The sequence below is a fragment of the Grampus griseus genome (assembly GCF_964374135.1).
Source record: "Grampus griseus genome assembly, chromosome: 2".
Classification (NCBI taxonomy): domain Eukaryota; kingdom Metazoa; phylum Chordata; class Mammalia; order Artiodactyla; family Delphinidae; genus Grampus; species Grampus griseus.
Genome location: NC_139018.1, coordinates 156,352,422 through 156,375,938, shown reverse-complemented (window position 1 = coordinate 156,375,938; position 23,517 = coordinate 156,352,422). Strand labels below are relative to the sequence as shown.

General features: G+C 46.2%; 1 protein-coding gene across 7 annotated transcripts in view; it reads right to left on the bottom strand.

Moving 5' to 3' along the window:
- Positions 1–23,517, bottom strand: part of CELF2 (CUGBP Elav-like family member 2) — a 527,424-nt gene that overhangs the window by 18,850 nt on the left and 485,057 nt on the right. For all 7 annotated transcript variants that reach the window (XM_082648491.1, XM_082648492.1, XM_082648496.1 and 4 more), the window contains one exon: positions 450–569. In XM_082648491.1, coding sequence (XP_082504617.1) covers positions 450–569 — 120 coding nt within the window. The remainder of the gene's footprint in view (positions 1–449; positions 570–23,517) is intronic.

Genomic DNA, 23,517 nt, shown 5'->3' with positions numbered 1-23,517 from the left:
GAACTTTCAATTTTCAGATGGGACCCTGAAGTCCAGTTGTGGGCAGTGATTGGCCTCAGATTCCTGCAGGTGACTGGGAGCTGGCCCCATGCATCCTGATTTCTAGCCCATTGATTTTTCTTTTATAACACACTTCCTCCCCTCAGATGAAGGGAACCAAACTAGAATCAAACCAAAGCCCTCGAAACCTGCAGATACCTGTCAACCACAGAGACCTATGGCTAAATACACAGTCTACACATTACAAAAGACTTCGGGTGGGGTATTTCTGGAGACAAAACAGGGGTAGGCAGCGTTCGCCTGTCAAAACACGTGCTTCTGCTCCTCCATCCCAAGCTTTAGCTCTCCCCGTGACGTAACCTTTTAGGTCGTCTCTGGCTGAGCACTGTCTGTGGGGAATCTGGGGGGAGGCTGTCCACCAGAGCAGCAGATGCTCACTGCGATGGTACCTGCTAGTGCATTAATGTTGTTCAGTCCGACAGTGGCCCCTGCCAGTCCTTGCAGAGTCCCGAGAGAGGTCAGAGAATTCATGGCCGCACCAGCAGTGGAGTTGGGGGTTGAAGCAGCCACTGCAAAACAAAAGACAGACAGGGAACCCGGGAGAGAAAGCACAGGATGAGTGAAAGCCAGATGGCCCAGGAAGTAGTCTGTCCCCATCACAGCAGACACAGCCGGGGAGCCTTCAACCACGGGCAGTCTGGGAGTTGCGCTTAGGTTTTGGTGTGAAAGACATGGGGTTGTCCTTGTGGCAACTGTGACAATGAGATCTGGTGAAAAAAAAGCATCACAGATCTGTTGTGCCAGCCAGCGAACATGTGCATTGCTGGTTAGTAGGGGACAGTCCACGATAGGAAGCCCGTCCTCCTGGGTGGTGGGTCTTTCACCAGCTGCACCTTGGAAGCCTCTGAACAAATGACCCGCACAAAAAAAGGGGGAGGGAAGGAGGAGTAAAATGGCGGTTCTTGGCTTTCATATTGCTTATGCTTCAGACTTGGCATTTTCTCAATGAAGCTCAAAAAAAAAAAAAATTCCTGGGTTTGACAGACGACTTCAGGACCCAGGTAGTGGTGCTTATAGTAGCGGAGAGTGATAGGAGATAAAACCATTTTGGTCCGAACTCTCCTTCCCCTCCCCCCCTCCCCCTTTAAATAACCGCTTTATTGGGATATAATTCATGTTATAAAATTGACTCCTTGGAAGTATACAATCTACTGATTTCAGTATAGTCACAGAGTTGTACAACCAGCACCACTAAGGTTATAACATTTTTATGACCCTCTAAAGAAACCCATACTCGTTAGCACTCATTCTACCTTCTCTCCTCTCCCTCGACACTGCCAACCACTGACCTACTTTCCGTCTCTGTGGATTTGCTTAGTCTGGATATGTCATATAAATGGAATCATAAAATATGTCATCTTTTGCACCTGGCTTCTTTCACTCAGCAAAATGTGTTCAAGGTTCATCCACGCTGTAGCACGTGTCAGTACTTTATCCCTTTTTATTGCTGAATAATATTCCATTCTGTGGAAACACTCCACTTTGTTTATTCATTCATCAGTTGTGGACATTTTGATTGTTTCCACTTTGGGGCTATTATGGATAATGCTGCTGTGAACATCTGTACACAAGTTTCTGGGCAGACATATGTCTTCAGTTCTCTTGAGGACATACTTAGGAGTGGGACTGCTGGGTCATATGACAAATCTATGTTTACCATTTTGAGGAAATACTAAAATGTTCTCCAAAGTTGCCGTCCTCCCTAATCCCTTTTACACTTACAATGTAAATAACATTTCAGGTTATCTTACATTTGTATAGCTTGATAGTCTGCTGACTTTTTTCACATGTATTATCTCACTTTATCCCAGTGATAGACGTAAAAGCTAAGCAAAACTCTGACCACTGATAAAAGTGGCGCTTGAGCCACTTCTAGCTCTGGAATCATTGTGAGCATGTGAACTTCCTTCCTTCTAGGATGGCCGGGAACTTCAGTCCATCCTGCTGGAATGTTCCTGCCCAGATGGAGCTCATTCCTGCTGTGCCTTCAGAAACCACACAGTATTGCTTGCAATGCACCTTGCTTGGGATTCCTTCTGGGTGAGCCTATAGATCAAATGCCTGAAAAATGAATTCCCCATCTTGCCACATTTCTGCCCATGTATATGGCATTAGTTTCTGACTCCTCATGATGTGTACGTATTTTCTTTCTCTTTTAAAAGTAAAATTATACATAATCAAGTCAATGTTTCTATAGTCCTTTTGTGTTATGAAACTTTTCAAGTACACACAAAAGGAGACGATAGTGACAAATTCCTTCAAACTCATATCCAGATTCTAGAATATTTGAGAACCACTCTACTTCCTACTTCCATCTTATCCCTACATACTTCAGTATGTAACTCTGAAAATTGAGGACATTTTCTTTTAAAACCCCAAACCACTTTTCTCTTTCCTCTTGAATCAGTTTTATTAAGGTTATAGCTTTCTAGGAATTTGTATGTTTCACTGAAGTTTTTGAATTTATATTGGTATAAAATTACTCATAATTTCTTCTTAATAAATTTTAAAAATCAGGAGCATTTACATTTAAGTCCCATTTCTCTGTCTGCTTGATCTGTCCGTTACTGAGGGAAGCACGTGAAAATCCTCCACTATGGTGATGCCAGTTACTCCACGCAAATATGTCAATTTGGGGGAATACCTCTTGAAGCTACTTTACAACTTCCACAGATGTTTGTAGATCATTGTATCTTCTGTTGAAATAAACTTTTTGTGGTGACCTCTTCATTTCTAGTTTTACCTTGACGTCTGTTTTATATGATGTTAAAAAAAAGCACCAGCCCTTCTTTTGTTATTTGCATGGTATATCTTCTGCCATCTTTTTATTTTTGTCTGTTTATATTTTAGCTCTATTTCTTATAATCAGTATATAAACAGGTTTTCAAAAACAGAATACAGCCTAATAATTTGATAGTCTTTCAGCGGAACTATTTAAACTTTGTGGTATACGTCCTGCCTATATTACATTTTTTCTCTTCTTTCTTGCCTACCTTTTAGGATTACTTGTTGGTTTTTTCCACATTCCATTTTCCCCCTCTACTACTGGAGGTAATATTTAATATTTGGAGGTAATATCTTTTTTTGGAGGTAATATTTAATATTTCTATTCTTTTATGTATTACCATAAAAATTTTAAGTCACACATAACTTAAAAGAATCAAAGTTAACATTATCTTTATTCTTTGCCAGAACATTTTCTAGAATGTTTCTCCATTTGTGTATATGCTTAGGACAATTTCTAGAGACTTTAAGTGGTTGATTTTTTAAATAATTTTCACCAGTTATGGGTCTTTCACTGGCAAAAAGTCCACAGATATTCTCATACTACCATTCTAGAAGTTCTTCCCTGGTGTCACCTAAAATTGTGTGAAAACTCTTCAGGCCTTTATTACTGGCTTAGAATCAGAACATGCCTTAGGGATAGTTTTTACCCCTTATCACATGTAGACTGACGTCAAACAGAAGTGTATTTTTCTGTGGGAAAGCGGGGTGGGGGGACTTCAATTTCTGGCAGTTAGGTGGTCTAGGTTACTAGAGAGACTCTCCCACTGAAAAAAAACTAAAATGCTTAATAAGATGTTTTTAAAAATATTTTTAAATTGCATCAATAACTGACCATTTAGTAAGAAATACTCAGCAATCAATGATGTGAGTGAAAGATGGCACCCAGAGAAGTAAGTGGAGCATTGAAGGTAGCTTTCCCCTTAAGGTGGACCAGATAAATTTGAGCTTCAGTTCTCAAAGCTTCTCAGTACGTAAGAAATACAAGAAAGCCTAGGGCCCGCCTGAGGTAAAGCATCTAAGAAGAGACTTCCCCACCAATAAGTCTGGAACACTATAAAAGGCTAAACAGTCAGTGAACAAGATATACTCTCACTTCAGAAACGGTAAGGAAAACTGCCTGTCTCAAAACTTAGTGTGGAGTATGGCAAGGGGAATTTCCCTCTGATAGTATATAACCAATCAGCCCTCACATCAGTTTTCAAACCAACTTTATCTGACTGGTCAAAACTGCTCAAGCCAGCAATTTAAAGTGGTCCCTAGCTTGTACTGTCTTCCAGCACCCTGCAGAATCAACTATAAGTCAACCTTGAAAAGGCCCATTTTCAGCAAAGAATTCTCAGAAATAAGGTTCCAAGATAGTTAAGCTCCCAAGACAAAAAAATCACAAGTACCAAGAGTAAGAAGCAGCAGAGACAGAGTTAGACACCATATTTAGATCCACCAAAACTTCAGATATTGGAATTATTAGCACACAATAGAATGGAGGTACATTTAACATGTCTGCACAATTTAAAAAGGGTGGGGGGCTTCCCTGGTGGCTCAGTGGTTGAAAGTCCACCTGCCGATGCAGGCGACACGGGTTTGTGCCCTGGTCCGGGAAGATCCCACATGCTGTGGAGCGGGTAGGCCCGTGAGCCATGGCCACTGAGCCTGCGCGTCCGGAGCCTGTGCTCCGCAATGGGAGAGGCCACAACAGTGAGAGGCCCGCGTACCGCAAAAAAAAAAAAAAAGGGTGGAAAATGAAAAAAAAAAAGATTATAAGAAATGACCAAGTATACTGATAAAATTATTAAATAATAAAGTCTTAGAAGTGAAAAAACATAATCAAAATATAAAATTCAATGGATATACAGGTTTAACAGGATATTAGATACGGTCACAGAAAGAATTTGGTGAGCTGGAAGACAGACCTGAGGAGATTATACATAACTGAGAAAGAAATGATAACAGATTAAGGGACATGGACTAGTCTAACATACGTCTAGCTGAAGTTCCTGAAGGAAAAGGGAGAACAGGGAAAAGGCAATATGTAAAGAGTTAATGACTGAGAATTTTCCAGAACTGATACAAGATCCTCTCCCACATCCACATGTTCAAAGGTCCCAGTGAATTTCAATCAGGAAAAATGAAAATAAATATAAATTAGATGCACCACAGCAAAAAATGCAGAACACCAAAGAAGATTTAAAAAACAACCAGAGAAGAAAAAAAAAACCTCAAAAGACCACAATTAGACATCTCAGTACCTGATATCTAAACAGTAATAATGTAAGCAAGTTAGTAAAAGGTGCTGAGATAAACTAACCGTCAAGCTAGAATATCCAGCAAAAATGTATTTCATAAACTAGGACAAAATAAAGAAGTACTTTTCACACAAAAGCTAAGAGACTTTTTCACCATTAGACCCTCACTAACTGAACTGCTACTGGATACTTCAAACTAAAGGAGAAATGATCCCAGATGAAAAGAGGAGGAATAATAAGGATGTGATAAATATATGGGCATACCTAAATAAATGCTATAGAAAATAGCAATGGACAGAAATTCAAACCAAACCAAACCAACTTAGAGCTAAAACACATGACAACATGAATACACCACCCATGGGCTGCAGGGGGGAGCTTTTTTGAGTTAAAGTATCATAAGATCCTTGAAAGAAAAAGAAATTTCTTGCTTTTTATTTGGCTGCGTCAGGTCTTAGTTGCGGCACATGGGATCTTTCACTGCGGCGTGGGCTTCTCTCTCGTTGTGGTGCACGGGCTCCGTAGTTGCCGTGTACGGGCTTAGCTGCCCCGCGCCTGTGGGACCTTAATTCCCCGACCAGGGCTCGAACCCGCATCCCCTGCATTGGAAGGTGGGTTCTTAACCACCGGACCACCAGGGAAGTCCCAAGAAATTTCTTTCTCAAGAAAACTGACTAAATCTCAGTAGGAAGAGCAGGAGTTTGTGACATTTGAGCCACAACCAGCAGGTTGTGCTATCCCCTGTCCTCCTCTCCCCCAAGCTCAGCGTAATGGAAGCTCTACCCCAGGAGGTTGTGGTCAGGAAGATGGGGGCTCTTTTCAGCTCCCAAACTATAGCGATGGTTTCTCCTAGGGAGGGGTAGACCACTGGCCTTTCTAACCATCCTTCTTCCCTGGCCCTGTTTTGCAGAAACTCTACTGCAGGTCAAGAAGTGTTGAGTCCTTTCCTCGAACCAGCCTGTACTCAGAGGGTGGAAGCTCAACCCCAGGCACAGCACTCGGAGAACACTGGGCCCAATTACCCTCATCCCATCTTGCTTCTGGGCGGAGGTTCTATGCCCAGAGAAGCCAGCTGAGACGAGCAGGTGCTACTGCCCTGCTGCATCATCCCTCTTGTAGGCCAGGGGTTGCTTGAAGCAAAGCAGGTTGCTGTCCCTGCCCTCAGCTCCAGGGCAGTGGCAAAGAGGGTCTGCCCACAGAGAGAGAGAGAGAGAGAGAGAGAGAGAGAGAGAGAGAGAGAGAGAGAGAGAGAGAGGGAGGGAGGGAGGGAGGTCACAAGAACAGAGAGCTCCATAACTTTCCCTAAGAGGAATGCATTTATTTGGAACACAGTGCGGGGAAGTTCAAGCCTAAGGCACCATGGAAAACAATAGATATTTTGGTGGTGGGCCATTAAGAGGAACAGAATGGTAGGCCATCCAGAAGTTTAACAGAGAAAACCAGAGAAACAGAGAGATAGGAAGAGTGTTCCCGGGGTCACAGCAAGCTTCAAGGAATGGCCTTGAAGACTTTCCCTATGGAGGGGCCTGACTTTAACAGAATCAGACTGTGGTGGCCGTTCATGCCCAGGGTCAAAAACAACAGATTAAACAACTAGAAATTAATGGAGGCTGGGTGGGATAGCAATAGAAACAGACCAGCCAGAAACTGAACAGGCAATCCCGCAGAAAGGCATTCAAAGAGAGCTATTTGGAAGAATTATGCCATTTAAAAAAGGAAATATAAGAATGTCACTCACAGCCCGAGGCTGTGTTCTCTAAGGAGTGCCATCAGAAGCATCCTGTAGGGAATAAACTCCACTTGCTAAGTCACTAAGCAGATGAGCAAACAAGAAGCAGCTGGGTTTGGTGGGGGAGAGTAGGGAGGATCAGTGTCCAGAATAAAATGTCTAGTTGTTCACAAATTATGAGATGTGCAAAGAAATGAGAAAGTGTGATCCACACAGGGAAGAAAGCAGGCAACAGAAACAGTTTGAGATGGCCCAGACACTGTTCTCAGCAGACAAAGACATCAAAGCAGCCATTATAAATATGTTCAAAGAATGAAAGGAAACCAGATCTGTCTACACTGTCTACAGGAGACACGTTTTAGATTCAAAGCCACAAACAGGTTGAAAGTAAAAGAGTGGAAAAGTATATACCAGGCAAACAGCAACCGTAGAGCTGGACTGGCTAGACTAGAATGAGACAGCAGAGACTTGACAATCATTTTAGAGAGAAAGAAAACTGGGTCAACTGCTTGCACTGCAAAGGACCTTAATACACTTTCATAAAAATCTGTGTCTTTGGTAGCTCATGAAAGAATTCCAGGGCCAGCGTGCGGTGACCGGCAGAAAACCCTTATTTTATTCAGGGCCCTCAGACTCTTCATTCAGATCAAAGAAAAGGGAAAGGAACGGAAAGGACCAGGATGAGGAGATGACATATTCCTCCAACAGCAAGGAAATGAACGTGAAGCAACCTGGGAGGAGGCATGGAGGGGAGTAAACTGAGTACCTGGGTCAGGATGCTCTCTGGCACTCATCTGAGAAACACATACAAGCTACTGTTATCAGAAAGGCCCCCAGACCCGGGTGCCATTCGCAGCAACGATGGAGAAGGGTGGGTACCCGCGCCCTCAGGTCGCTAATCTGGAGAAGGTCGCTTATCAGTAGGGACGCCACCACGTCCCTAGAAGCCTCACGTGACCTGTCACCATGCTGATGCGGGGTATTCCTCATAGCTGCTGGAGACCCGACACCTACGACGGGGCCTTATCGCCTCAGTCTCTGTAACGTGAAATTTTCAGGCTCGTTTACCGCACAGACCTCATGAGTCTCTAATCCTCTGCACCACCCCTTGGCGGGGGTCGCCCTGTATCTAAATGGAGGTGGCAGGAGAGGGATCACGAAGGTTAGCATGGGCATCCTGAGGAAGAACAGATAAAGTGTATTAGCTTGGCCCGGCAGGTGCTGAAAAATGAGGCTACGGCTGGAAACAACACACTGTCACAATTTCATTGTTCTCTTTTCAAAACAGAAAACTGGAGGCAAAGTGGGGCTACAGTTAAGACTGAGTGCTTTGCAGCACTGTTTACAACAGCCAAGACATGAAAGCAACCTAAATGTCCATCGACAGATGAACAGGTAAAGAAGAGGCGGTATATAGATATAACGGAATATTACCCAGCCATAAAAAAGAACAAAATGATGCCATTTGCAGCAACATGGGTGGACCTAGAGATTATCCTACTAAGTGAAGTAAGTTACACAGAGAAAGACAAATATATGATATCACTTATATGTGGAATCTAAAAAAATGATACAAATGAACTTATTTACAAAACAGAAACAGACTCACAGACATAGAAAACAAACTTATGGTTACCAAAGGGGATAGTGAGGCAGGGGAGATAAATTAGGAGTTTGGGATTAACATATACACACTACTATACATAAAATAGATAATCGATAAGGACCTACTACGTAGCACAGGCAACTTTACTCGATATTCTATAGTAACCTATATGAGAAAAGAATCTGAAAAAGAATGGATATATATGTATAACTGAATCACTTTGCTGTACACCTGAAACTAACAACACTGTAAATCAACTATACTCCAAAAAAAAAAAAAGAAAAAAGAAACAATATGCAAGTGAGAGATCTCTTTATATCTTGCTTTTCTACTTATTTAAAACCCAGGAAGAGTGGCTAGAGTGCACTGTAGTTTTCTGACCTCTTGTTGTGCTGTTCTTGGATGGTCCCAGTAGACTGATGGGGAGAGGGTGAAAAATAGGAGGGAGAGGAATCGAACATGAGATTAACTGAACTAAGTAACTTGCCTTAAAATGAGAAGACTCCACGTGCTCCAGTGCTTTGGACAATACAAGGAAAATTCAGCCCGGTTTGAGTCTAAATTGGAAAAGATATCTCGACTGTGTATCTAGCTGCCTTTAAGAACCTTCTGAGTTCTAGCAAACAATCTGTTTAAAGCAAAAGGAAAACTCAAATTTGCCATGCAGCCAATCTCAATCAAATGCCTCAAAACCAAATATTCAAGAGACACACGATAGAGAAAAGCCCCTAGACACAAAAGACAGAGACACATTAAATACCAGCAACACGCATATCTTCCTATTTCTGTGCTGGCAGACCGGCAGGACGCTGCCTTGGGTAACTGCATTCTGCCCACCCAAAATTCCCTTCCGTCTCCACTGAGAACTGTATCCTTCGCTTTCTCAGTTAAACTGTTTACAAGACGCCAAAGGAATACTGGTAAATAAATGTTGGCTCAGCTTTGCCCACAGCACCTCCTTCAGTCGGAGGCTGCCCCACGCAAAGGAGAAGCCGCACAACAAAGCCGAGAGGAAGGCGGGTGGGGAGCAGAGCCACCTCAGCTCCCGGGCAGCGAGGACAGACGCTGTCACACGCCACGTTTCACGCCTGCTGTACCACCAGCTCAAGACCACCGAGCAGCCCAAAGAGGTTCTGAGCAGCTAGCCAGCCAGGAAGTGAAATGGCCAAGCAACACACCAGAGCCATGTGTCTATGACCTCACATGGAAATGCAGTTCTGTGCCTTTGGATGAAAAAACTGCAGGAGGAGGGGCTTCCCTGGTGGCGCAGTGGTTAAGAATCCGCCTGCCAGTGCAGGGGACACGGGTTCGAGCCCTGGTCCAGGAAGATCCCACATGCCGCGGAGCAACTAAGCCTGCGAGCTACAACTACTGAAGCCCGTGCGCCTAGAGCCCGTGCTCTGCAGCAGGAGAAGCCACTGCACTGAGAAGCCCCCGCTCGCCGCAACTAGAGAAAGCCCGTGCACAGCAACAAAGACCCAATGCAGTCATAAACAAACAAACAAACAAACTGCAGGATGGGGAGACTGGGGTGCTGGAGAGGGAGGGGGGCCGGGGCAGGGGGAGACTGGCAGTGAGGAAGTACATCTCTGCCTGTTACGGAATCACTCTGTTCATGTGACCAGGTCAGTTCATTGACGGAAAGACTCCAAGCTCAGGGATCCCCAAATACCCATCCTAATCTAAGTGATAAGATGGGTGCTTTCTTCTCAGAGCCAGGGGGTGCCTTGCTGAATGATGTGTCTAGAAGAGCTTCTTGACTCAGGTCAAAACTGCAGGTCACAGATGGAGGGCCCAGGTCATCTGGTCCCTTGCTATGCTGGGAGATAGAGGGGGCAGAGGGGGAGAGGGGGAGAGAGGGGGAGGGGGGAGGGAGAGGGAGGGGAGAGGGAGGGGGGAGAGGGAGAGGGGGGGAGAGGGAGAGGGGGGGAGAGGGAGGGGGGGAGAGGGAGAGGGGGGGAGAGGGAGAGGGGGGGAGAGAGAAGGCAGGAAGGAAGGAAGGAGAAGGAAGGACGGGAAGGAGGAAACAGTGCTAGAAGAGCCCCCAGAAGAACTTCTGTTCAGCACAGAGCTGAGAACTAGACTCACTCATACCCTCAGCCCAAGGATTTGTTTCTCTTACATCAGTAAGTCCTTCACACATACTCTCTCATTTCCGGTTGGTCCGCCCAGGAAACGCACGCACTGGCTGGGGAAGAGGAGGAGGCAGCAGAGGGGTGTGCGTGGTGCACACGGTACGGAGGTACAGGACGGGACCCTCTCCAGCTGTGTGGCCAATCGGGGGGCCAAACAGCAAGACACACACAGCTGTGCGAGAAGGGCTGTTTGGAAAACTTTCTTAAACCAGTATAACAAGCAAGCCTAATCGTACCTGAATTAAAAAAAGACGTTCCATTTGTTTTCTTTTTACGTTTATTTGTGCCAGAGATAAAAGCTTATTCTCAGCTTTGCAGAGAGAAAGGACCTTTGCTTCACTTCCCAGGAAACAGTCCCCTGGTCTCTGCTTCTCGCAGCCCCCAGCGGCCTTGATTTCCCTTCTGGGGACAAGGGTGACTCATCTGCCCGCACAGACTCAGGAGGCCCTGATGTCCTCCGGGCCAGAGTCGGGGCCCCTGAATTGAAATACGAGACACCAACGGGTGCCTGAGAAAGGCCTTCCCGCTCTCTCTTCTCTTTTTGTGCTAACTTCTGCATGACTGGGTAGGTAAACTAAGTTTGTTTAGGTCTCCAGGGCAGTGTTTAGAGCGGGAGGTAAGAATCACTACTCTTGTTCTCTAAGGTAGGCAGAATTTACTGTCGCCCTAAAGAGGTCCATGTCCTAATTTCAGGAACCTGTGAACATGTCAGGTTACATGACCCAGAGGAATTAAAAGTTGTGATTCGGCTGACCTTGAGATGGGGAGATGTTCCTGGATTATCTGCATGGGCCCCATGTAAACACAAGGGTTCTTATCGGGGGCTGGAAGGAGAATCAGAGAGACAGCAGCACAAAGACATAGCAGCTCTGAAGATGGAAGGGGCCGGGAGCCAAGGGGAGTCAGTGGCCTCTAGGAGGATTTTGTTCTCACAAGGAGGGATTACATTCTTTTCACATCAATTTGCAACACCTGAAGATTCAACATCTTCTCCCCTGGGGAGGCGACTGCACAGCTAATGACCGGTTCTCCAGCCTTTATCATCAGGCTGGTCCTCAGGAGACTCCATCTGGGGGTACAGCTTTGAGAGGGTCCAGAAGAGGGTGAGCTGGCCTGAAAGCCAAGCTGAGAGACAAACAGGTGACAGAAAGGTAAAACTTAGCCTAGAGAGGAGAAGGCTAAGGGAAGAAACAGTGTGAGGTCTTGATACAGAGAGGCGTTGTAGCTCCAGAGACCCAAGTGGGGGCCAGTCGGTGGCGGCCAAGAGGGGCAGAGTCAGGGTGGGGAAGAACTGGCCTGCACAGCGGGCCCAGCTTCCCCGTTTGTGGGAACAGGAAAGCAGAGTCTCCGCGTGGTCGCGTATCGGGGGTTTCGGCAGAGCCCGTGGCTAGGCTTGGGGGCCTCCGAGTCCAATAAACCAACGTCTGAAAAGCTCTTACTTTCCCCCTAGGACTGAACACACACCGCAGCATCTCCCGGCGGGGCAAACGAGGACTCCGAGAAGGCAGGACTCGACCCTCAGTGAAGGGGACCAGCCCCTTTTCCCACAGCATCACTGAAGGGCCTGAGACCCCAGGTCTGTTTGGAGGCTGCAGACCAAAGGCACCCACACAAACAGCCCCATCGAGCTGCAGACATCACAGGCTTCTACCTTCTCTTCTGAGCAGAGAGGCAGCAACTCAAATCCCAAATGGCCGGATCGTGGCGGAAACGATCACCAGGGGAAAGGCCAGCCTTGCGTGGTCGATACTCCCTCTGACCTGCGGCCCAGGGCTGCTGGGCTGCTCCGCGGGCCACTGCGTCAGAACCATCCTGTCTCTGGAGGCAGGGACCACGATGCCCTTAGACGGCGCAGGAAGCACACACACCGGATGGGAAGAAGGTATAGCCAAGGGTCTCCTGCATAGCGGTCACCTGGACGTTCCCTGAGACCTGCCGGTTGTGCGGCTCAGGACTGTGAATTAACACACCCTCTTGGTGCGTCTTCTGCTCGGTAAAGACTGGGACCCACTGATCTCAGGGGTGTCTGTGCGTAGCATCACCAGATTCCCTCCAGGCTGGGTGCAGAATTTAGTTTGGGGTGTGAGAAGGTGAGAGGCTAAGAGAAGGTGAGGTTGGGTTTGTGATAAGACAGGGGAACAGATGCTGGGAGGTAGGAACAGGGGTAAAAAACTATGGAAGAGTAAAAAGTTCTGGTTCTATCTTGCATACAAAGAAGGCCCCCTGGTTACAGGGCAGGAGTTCACTGGTCTTATTTCCTAGAACCTACGAGAGGGACTGACACATCGTAGGCGCCACACAGGGACTTGCTGAGTGAAGGAAGGGGTGGAAAGTCCACCGCGGCCGCGGCAGGTGCACCGGACTCCGTGTCTGGCCGCTCCCAGGACGAGGCCCCGCACAGGCCTCCATGAGCTGGAGGGAGGGCATCCACCCGCCGATGCTGTGGCCGCCCAGAGGGCCCCCCACGGCCAGGTGAGCCCGGAGTGGGGTGAAGGGCTCTCATTAACTGTTTCTTTAACACTGGAGGAAGGGTGGGGATGCCATTACAAACAGAAGTGGCCAAGCCAGCTGCTGCCTCGTCACCGGCACAGGAACAGAGATGCCCTTCGTTCCCCTTGCGTGGCTGTCACAGAAGGAACCAGAGGCCCCTCTGAGGTCCGCGAGGCTCCACGCTGGCCTGGCCCCTGGAGAGGCAGAGACCTCATCCTCCCTCTCCTCGAACTGTGATCAGGGACATGGAGGAAATACCGGCTTCCTTCTCATTCTTTGCACGAGGTGGGATGGCCAGCAGTTTGCGGGGAGGCTGACTGCTGAATGTAGGGAACATGGCTCTTCCCCCTTTGTTGTGTAGCCGTGTGCCTTGCGGGATCTTAGCTCTCCGACCAGGGATTGAACCCGCGCCCCCTGCAGGGAGGCGCGGAGTCCTAACTGCTGGACCGCCAGGGAAGTCCTGGCTCTTCCTCTTTTTCCAGATTCCAGATCCACCGAGCAAAGTAGAAAGGTGGTCGTTGGGGACGATCAACCTCTGACACGGACCACACCTCTGTCATCCTCCCTACGCGAAGGTGATCTTTCCCTCCGTTCTTTTATCGGTGCACTGGCAGGTCCTGTCTCGGATATGTCTGCCCCTGAAAGGACCACGCTTTCTAGGAACCCAGTGCCTCAATTTCCTCCTATTAACCCACTCCCCACTTTTCCTGGACTGCAAGATTTTTAAAAAGCTACAACGAGACAACATTAATAGAGGACGCCAAGAATCTACCTTTAGTGCATCCACAGAACACTCTCCACAGACCAATGAGACGGTGTAAGCACAGTGGCTTTGTAGTTTAGGAAATAAATACAATACCTGCAAACAGAGAAAACTGCCTGCCTCGACCAGACACATTCAGGACGGCGGAGCCTGCGTCACCGCCCTGCGTCACACAAGCTTGGATGCTTAGAAGGGGGCAGAGTCATGAAGCGGTGACACAGGCACCCGTGGGGATTCGCCAAACAGTGTCTCCTCTTCTAAGGGCTCTAATTATCCCACAATAACCACACCTCTTATTTTAAATTTATTCCCTAAAAGGTTTTTTTTGGGGGGCGAAGAGGGGTGAGGAGAGGAGGGATGACAGGGCGGGAGGTGGCTGTTTGGGTTAGAAAATGGCGTTGAAAGCTTCCAAGGTGTTCTGATCTCACTACCCGACGATCTGTAACGGGCACGTCCCTGACCCCATAAACACCTGCCTCACTTTCTTCCTTCACTAACCTACTTCCAACTCACCAGGAGACCAGTCAGCAATTTGGTGTGCGTGACGCTGGGCCAGACAAATCATTACTGGTTTTCTAGATGGGCCAGAGGAACACTCTGAGTCTGAAGGACCAGAGGAAGAAAGTCCCTTGTTGGGCTCTGAGTCCTTTTTGAGCATTATTCTATGACAGTAAATGTTTTTGGAGGTGAGAGAGTGGTATGGAAATGGATGTGGGCAGCATCAACCTCTTAACATCTACTGCAGTCTCACTGTTTTCTTCACTTCAATTGTCACTTAACAAGTGCTCGTTGGAGCCGTCACTGGGTGATGTTTCTGAGAAAGAATCTACTTCATTAGTTGTCAACAACCTAGGTACCTCCTCACCTGGCCTATTTTCAGTTCCTCCCCAGTCCCATGAAGAGGGACACAAGAATGAAGGTGTAATTTGGGGGCATGAGCTTGAAACAGTCGGTTTATATTGATATCAACTCGGCCTGTATGGATCAAACAGGAATGGAGCAAAGGAAAGGGAAACTTGGTTCTAATGATATTTTGCTTACGAATTACCAAAATAAAAGTACACGCCTCCCCATAGCTGGGCCCTGATATTTGCTTTTTTTAAAAATAGATGGTCATGGACACAAATTGAAAAATCGTGGTGATTTCCTTATAAGGATGAAGAAACTAAGAAATACAATTCCAGGTCCTCAGGAGCTCCTGCTTTTGAATATTTCCTGGGGTGGCAGAAGTGGTGGCCCGCTCAGCTGCGGCTAACAACCTGTGGCCCCTTGGGCGCATCATTTAACCCTGCAGGCTTCTGTTTCCTCATCTGGATCATGAGTGAGGCACCTGGATAGATGATCTTGAAGATTCCTTGTGATTACGAAATGGGATGATTTGACCAAGCTCTGGACTCTGGAGAGAAAAAGTGAGGACCACGGATTTCTGTGGAAAGCAAGCACCATGTCACTGGGAGGTTAATGAAGACCTGCTGGATCCTGGTCTGTCCCAGAGAGGGGGCAGATCTTCCTTTCGATAACAGGACCCCAAGGTTGGCAAGAGGTCACCTGGCAGAGTTCAAGGTCTGAGATGCTAATGAGCTGCCCTTCAGCTACTTGGGTGGTTTCCTTTGCAAATGACTGACTGCAGAGGAGCACACACTAAGTATACTGCCTGAAATAAAAACAAACCAGTGGTGACAGCTACAAGGAAACGGGTCGACCATGGTTATCGTGCTTTATTTAACCCAATAGAGCATTTTGTCTTTGATAAGCAGGTGTGTTGGTTCTATAACATCAAGTCAAATTTGAAGTTCACTGCCATCTTCTGTAGCTAAGCCCCAAAGCAGAAAGAAGTAAGGAAAGGGTCTACTCCCTGCATTTATATTCTAATATTTTTAGGAAGGGTGGGGAGATATTTATTTTCTGAAGGCAAAGGTTCAGAGAAAAAATATCACTGGATCTTATTCTAGTTTAAACCTAGTTTCTTATTGTCCAGAGGAGCAGAATTTAGTGTCACTCCCAAATAATCATCTTTCCCAGATGATACTTTAATGTCTTAAAAAAAAAAAAAAAAAAAAAAAAGCAATAGGGCTTCCCTGGTGGCGCAGTGGTTAAGAATCCGCCTGCCAATGCAGGGGACACGGGTTCAAGCCCTGGTCCTGGGAAGATCCCACATGCCACGGAGCAACTAAGCCCGTGAGGCACAACTACTGAGCCTGTGCTCTAGGGCCCGCGAGCCACAACTACTGAGCCCGTGTGCCACAACTACTGAAGCCCTCACGCCTAGAGCCTGTGCTGTGCAACAAGAGAAGCCACCGCAATGAGAAGCCTGTGCACTGCAACAAAGAGTAGCCCCTGCGTGCTGCAACTAGAGAAAAGCCCGCATACAGCAACGAAGACCCAACACAGCCAAAAATAAAATAAATAAATTTATATATATAAAAGCAATAGCATGCATTATATATACATAGTCCCTCAATAGTTCAATAAAGGTAAAAGTGGATAATTCCATTTCACAATGGAGAAAACTAAACAAAGAAAGATGAAATGACTTGCTCTAGATCACAGTCCTTCAGCTCTTGGTCAAGATGTCCACACACTTTAGAAAGAAAATGAAACTGTAATTCCTCTATCACATTCTTTAGATTAACTGGTTTTTAAACCTCTGCCCAGGGCATGAACCTTTTTCGGTTTCTAGCCCTAGACACTTAAATTCTTGACTTATGCATGATGTGAATACCTTTCTGTCTCAAATCCTGTACAGCCTCCCCAGTCCTGACCTCCTCCTGTTCATGTCTCAGCAGCAAAGGCATTCCCTCTTTTAAGGCTACACCATCCACTTACTGAACATTTTTACGGCTTTGTGCCCTGTCCCGTACATTAGTGCATAACCTAATCCTGGGACAGCTGGGAAGGCAGGCATGGGGGCTTCTGCCCTGGGGCTGGGGACACGCAGGACAGATCCTCACACATGCTACTCCAGGCGCCAGATAAGAGGCTTAGAAGAGGGTTTGATTCCATCCGCAACCTCCATCCCCTTCAGTCCATCAGTTTTCACCTCTCGCTGGCCTCTTCCTTTCCTGCCCTGTTCCGCCGCCTCCTGAATCTAGAAGTATGTTTATGTTTCTCCATCTTAAAAGTTTTCCTCCTATTGACCCTGCTAGACTTTGTAAAAGAAACCACTACATTTTATGGAAGTGTCATATGTCGATACATAATTCCCACCTCCAGGCTCACATCCGCCCTCCTCTCACGGCCTCCGGAACCATGACATCCCCGCCACCGCTGCAGTGATTGGCCACTTGGGGGTGAACCGCCTGCCCAGTGGTGAAACTCAAATGCCTCTTCTCTGCACTCACCTTCATCTCCTTACTGCTTGGTTCCCCGGATACCAGGCTTCCCCGGAGCTCCCTTCCCACCACCTGGCTCCTCCCGACTGTCCCCAAACACGGTCCTCAGCCAAGGCTTCACCCACCAGGCCCCTGCTCTGCGGTGTTTGCTGATTCTAGCTCAGTGATCCCACCCAGGCCCCACCTGGCTGACATCTGCCCACCTCCCCACCTCTGCAGCTGACCCAGGGCAAGGTCGAGGGTCAGGGAACCCATCTGCTTTGGGGATGTATTTAAATGAAAGGCCAGTTCGCATGTGCCTCAGCTCAACGTGTATAAAACCAAACCACCTTCCACTATAAACTTTTCCTGCTCCCGGCTGCCCTCTCTCTACTAATGAAAGCGCTGTCCTACTGGTCCCCAGGCTCAATACACTTCCGTCTTCAACTCCTTCTCTTTGTCTCGCTCACATCCAATTGGTACCCAAGTGCCACCACTGACACTCTTGCGCTCAAAGTCCTTACATGGCTCTTCACTGCCTGCAAGAGGAAGTTCTAGCTCCTCAGCCACGGCTTTCAGGGCCCTCCCTCCCTGGTTCCTATTTCCCATCCATCTTCTGCTGGTGAAAAGTGAAATGCATTTCCATTTGCTGACTGAATGCTTTTTCTGTGTTTTCTCACGCTTGACACATCTGATAAATCTCCCATTTCTACCTCCCAAAATCCTATCCGTCTTATAATTTTGGCTCCAACGCCAACTCTCCTGTTAAAAGTTACCCTCACTTCCTCAAGACAGAATCTCTGCTGTCACTGACACCTTGTGCCTTATCTGATTCCTGCTCTTCAACCAGAAGAGTCCAGGGTTGGGGCATTTTGCTTATTTTTTCTTTTTGCATGTGACCACTGCATGCAGTTTAAGGGATTAAGCCACATACAAATGAAGCATTTATATTTTGCTGCTTTTAAGTCTTAAAGCGTGGACCTTAGATTATAAGCCTCTGGGAAGTTATGACTAGAGTCAAGTTTTGTTGCTTTTTCCATCTAATATAAAACACAATTAAGCACTCCATACATGCTTTTACTAGTGCCAGCAATGACAACATGGTTATATCAGACAGCAACATAGATAATTTGGCAGGTGGGGGAGTCTCACTGAGTGGCTGTGTTGTAGAGAAGACACGCCTCTGAGCTCACACACACTTCACAAGGGGCCATGACGTGGACCTGCACACGATGCAGGAGACTGTGCAGGGCAATGTTTACACTGAATCACGGACACAGCACAGCCTCCAGGGCCACTGAAGCAAACACGTGGAGAACGAGAGCCCCTATCTAAAAATATTGAAAAAGTGCACCCCGAACAACGCAGGACCAAAGTCCTGAGTGACTGACAGTCCTACGAATGAAGGATGGGATGTGTCCACCCCCGGGGCCAAGCTTGCAGAAATCCAAGCTCTGAGGCAAAGGGGAGGACCATACGTTATCGTCACCCACTTGGCGGGGCAGCTTTAGTTAAGCTTTAAATTAGCTCAGGACTATTAAGAGACTGCGCCAGGGCAGGGGCATCTCATCGACTGCACAGGGCAGCCCGGCCACCATGCGAAGCTGTTCTGATGGCAGGCGCTGAGATGACTCTGGCAGCTCAGGAAACGAATGAATGAGACAATGAGCTGCGGTTCTGCTATCTGGACCAAGAGACTTCTCATTTCCTTGACGGTAAGGGAAATTTAAAGGTAATTCCACATCAAAATGCCCAGCACATGCAGGGGCCGTCAAAACTCCAGCTGGGAGGTTTTGCATGCTTTTTCTTTTTTAAACCCTAGAAGCAGAATGATCAATGCCAAATAAAGAGGCATTTACTGGAAAGATGGACCACTCCCAGTGATTGTTTGCTTTTTTTTGTTTTTTGTTTTTTTTTTTCAGTGATTATGTTTTAAATGCCTAAGGACTTTTTAAATATTTGCTTTTCATGAAATGCCTCTGTTGAGAAGCCAGGGAGCAGAAGTGCCAAGGACACATTCCTCTTTTTTCTGGTTTTGCCACTGACCAAATCTAATCTAATGGTGAATACTATTCTCAGAGCTCTTTGTTGCATTAAGTGTATAGAAAAATGGTACAGGTTACAGAAGAGGGAGAAAGTAGAGAAAGATCTCTCCTTTCCCCACCTTGGTCCAATTCACAAAATTTTAGCATAAGGTATACAAAAAAGTTGGTCATGAAAAGTTTTTTTTTAAAAGGGTGTAGAAGCTATAGTTTGTGGGAATTTAGTCAATATGTCTTTTAAAAAGCTAATGCTAAAATATAAACGACATGAGGGCAGGGGTTTGGTCAGCTTTGTCCACTGGTGTTTCAAATGCCTGCAATCGTCCCAGGTACATAGTAGATGCTCAATACATATTTTTGACTGAATGAAAAGAATATATCAGGAAATTATAGTCACTCTAGTGACATTTTATTTATGGAACATTTTACATGATGTTCAATCCCATTAGCAATGCTGAAAATAAAGCGAGCCCCATAATGTCGAGAACAAGTTAACATGTGGAAACCTTCTAGAAAAAAAAAAGTACAAAAGGGTGAAACCTACAAAAAACAAGCAAAACCTGGAATGTTCATTCTCTTTCTGTAGCAATGAGGATGTAAGGCTGTTTGACGGATTCAACCCCACAAGTAAAGAGCTGATTTTAAAAACCAACTTGCTTCTGCTTGATGACGACACTTTAACGTGTAGCGAACGAAGGGGGAAACTCGACTGCCTGAGATTCACTTGCTTGATAATAAGCAATGAGGAAAGACAGGCCTAAGGGGAAATGTGGGCAGGTAAGAGACCCAGGTAATTTCCGAATGAAGAATGGATCCCTGAATTAATAACACGCTGAAGAGCAGCATAGGAAAAAAATACCCCCAAAGTTAAATGGGACCCTGCTTCATGGACCCTGTGGAGGCCAACCTGAGGGTGGTTGGCGAAGCACACGGAATTAAGAGCGCGTTTGAGGTTGGTCTTTCAAAAGCCCACATCAGAGGAGATGGTTCTTTTCAAGTGAAATCCCTTTATCTGACCTGAGACTCTTACTTATTCTATATCACGACATCAGAATGTTTTGAAAGCCAATCTTCGTAAAATTATTGGAATAAAACCCCTGCTTTCTATGACCTTGTTCTAATGTGCACTGGTATTGATTCATTCTTCAGAAACCTGTCAGACCTGAACATCCACCTGGAAGGGGCGCGGACCCTGCCACACGTCACCACAACAGACTCAGGGTCCTTAGGGACGCGTGCGCTGAGCTAGACGGAACACGCGGCTTTCAAACCTTTCTCTTTGAGCATTTCTACTTGCTGTTCAGCTGAAGTAACACTTGAAGTATGCGTGACACTGTGCATGACACACTGTTCCAAATGCAAGAGGGGTTACGAGTAAAGAAACTGTTCCTACTTTACAGGACTTACTATCTAGAAGGTAGAGAGACAAGCGCCCCAACAACCAGCCTGCGAAGGAAATAAGTGTTTTAGAAGAAGGAACGTACTTTGACGGTACAGGAGGGCAGACTTGAGGCATTGATGGACCATTGCCTCCCGGCTCAACGGTTCCTCTTGCCCTCCAATCCGCCCTCAGGGAGCTTCTAATACAGCTCCTTACCAAGGAGCCTGCGTGTGACCCAGGTTTAGAATGAGGTACGTATTTATATTAGAAATACATTGTGGAAGCAATTAATTCTTTGCGGAAGGCTTCATGGTGGAGATGACATTTGCACTGATTCTTAAGAGATAAGTATGAGACTACTAAAACCAATTTTTATTAATTACTAGAAACCTTTTTTTTTTTTTTTTTTACTGCTGCTTAATCTGTGGAAAGCAGTATAAACTATACTTTTTATAATGTGCATTAAAAACACCGATTTTAGACCTACTCATGAATCTTCCCAACCATTGACACTGTAATAAAGGAGTGATGTAGGAGGTTTTCACAGGAGGAAATTGGAGAGAAGATATTCAAGGCAGAGCAGCCAGTAGGTTTAACAAAGGCAAGAAGGCCGACAGTGTGTTTCGGGGAGGAAGAATCCCGATGTTGCTGGAGGGTAGGCTGCTGGGGGCTGGGGGGCCGCGGCAGTTCTGGGGAGAAAGGATGGAGGCAGGTCAGGGAGCTCCCTGAAGGCCATGCTAAGGAGTTTGTCCTGCTCTAGCTGAGACCACAGTGAACCGTGTGAAAGTGTCTGAACCGAGCTGTTGGCTTTGTTAACAGTGTGCAAGATGGAGCTGGTGGCGGCACTAATGGGACAAAAGGAGCTTCACCCGGGGGGGTGTCAATGGGAGAGGATAAAAGATGTTTCAGAGAGAGAACCGACTGGACACGGTGACTGATGGGATGACAGTGAACCAGAGGCTGGCTGCAAAGGTCACTTCACCGGCTTGCGCCTGGGTCAGTGAGAGGCGGAGGGTGTCTCAACGGGGATGAGAGGCGGTGGGAACAACAGGCTTCTGGAAGAAGGTTGGCTTCAGACTCCCCGAGGTCGTGGCATCACTCGGCAGCCTGGGGAGATGGCCTCCCCCAGCGCCCTCTGTCTGTGCCTCTCTCCTGGCCCCATCAGACTCCACCGTGATACTACTGCCCCCGCATGTGACGGCTTGGACAGGGCAGTGCAGGCCCAACTCATTTTCATGGACTTGCCCTGCCTAGCAGAAGGCTCCAGAATGTGGGCTAGGTCTGCCTGTGAATCCATCTCTTCCCACGATGCGAGTTCTAGGGTGACACACGTGCAGAGACACTTAGTGGGGGGACAAAAGCCTCTCGTAACACTGAAGGGCTCTGGGATGACTCGGAGGATAACTTCCGGGTCCCCAAAGCTCAGCCAGCCTGGTGATAGCGGTGGGTGACACTGGAGGGGCCCACTTGCTGGCCCTCCTTCTGTGAGGAGCCCGGGAAAGGTCTGAATCCCACGGAAACACCCCCGGTCTCTGTTCCCCTCAAAGAGTCCACAGGAAGCTTCACAGCCTGCAAGGAGGCGGGCCGTGTCTTGAAGATGGGAAAAAATACTGCCTAGACTTCAGAGTGAAAACTATGTGAAAAGCCAACGGTAGGAAGGGAAAAATGCTCCCTAGCATTTTAAAATGCCTTCCACTGTCGACAGAAATTATCTATTATCCTGAAGTGTTCACTTGACTGAGTGCACTTACAGAAGCATTTGGAGAATTTTAAAACATCCTTTTATAAAAAAAAAAAAGAAAAAAGAAAATAGAAGAAGGTCAGTGGAATAATGTGGTACATGAATGCAACATTATGTTTCAGACAGGAAATGCCAGAGAAATGTTCGCGTGTGGTAATGATAACCCTCTTGCGCAAGTTCTCAAAATTACCAGGCAAAGGCAACAAATCTACAAGCTGGGTAGAAGACAGATATTATCTTTCTTTAAGACCTAGCCACATGCCTTACAGACAATTTGCCTCTTTATACCAATATCGAGACTCATGCCTCAAAAACAGGTTGAAAATCGGGTAAGAAGAAATGACCCAAGAATTAATTAACTAAATAGGAGACTGAAGTAAACAAAGGAAAAATTATCATATCAAAATGAAAGACAAGAAACACGATTAAATTAGGCTTCAAAAGACCTCAGAGAAACTCATTAAAGGCATAATATGCCTTTACCTGGTTTTTTTTTTCATGATTTAATTTCTAACTTTATTCCCTACCATCTGATAATTGGAAGAAACACTTATTCTAATCATGGCCAACTGAGATGATTTTTCTTTTTTTATGTTTTAATTTTAACTCTGCTTTCTTTGAGAAATGTTCTCAAAGGTTGAATCATTTCATCACCAAAATAACCGAGATGATTTTAATGTTTATTTCAAGGCCAGGAGACAAAGAAACCTATTTATTGCTGAAGGGGATTTTTTTTTTTAATTAATGCTTAATTTTTTATGTCTTAAAGCACAGACCGTTTAAAATCATTTATAATGATGCTGTAGGGAGCTTGTTCCTGGGTATGCAAAACAGAAATGATAAATTTACAATTATTAAAAAAATTAATAGTTTTGAGGACTGAGTTGTCCCTTTACTTTCTAGATGGATTTGTCTGAAGCATAAGAGACATCTATCTTTAAAAACAGGGTAAAAACAAGGCCTGTGCAGGAGGGTGGGCTGAAGCTTTGATTCACATTACAGTTTGAATGGACTGGTTCACGGTTCAACTGGAAGCCCTGTTTTTCATTATTTAGAAAATAAAAAATCATATTGGCCTTGGGACCAGCTTTCTTTCCCTTTTATTTCCTGGGAAATTGCTCTGATGAAGTGGAGAGTCATGAATTCTTACTAACCACCTTTCCTGTGACTTTGAAAGAGTCCCTGGTGGAAATTAGACAAATAATTTACTTGCACTTAAACGCCAGATT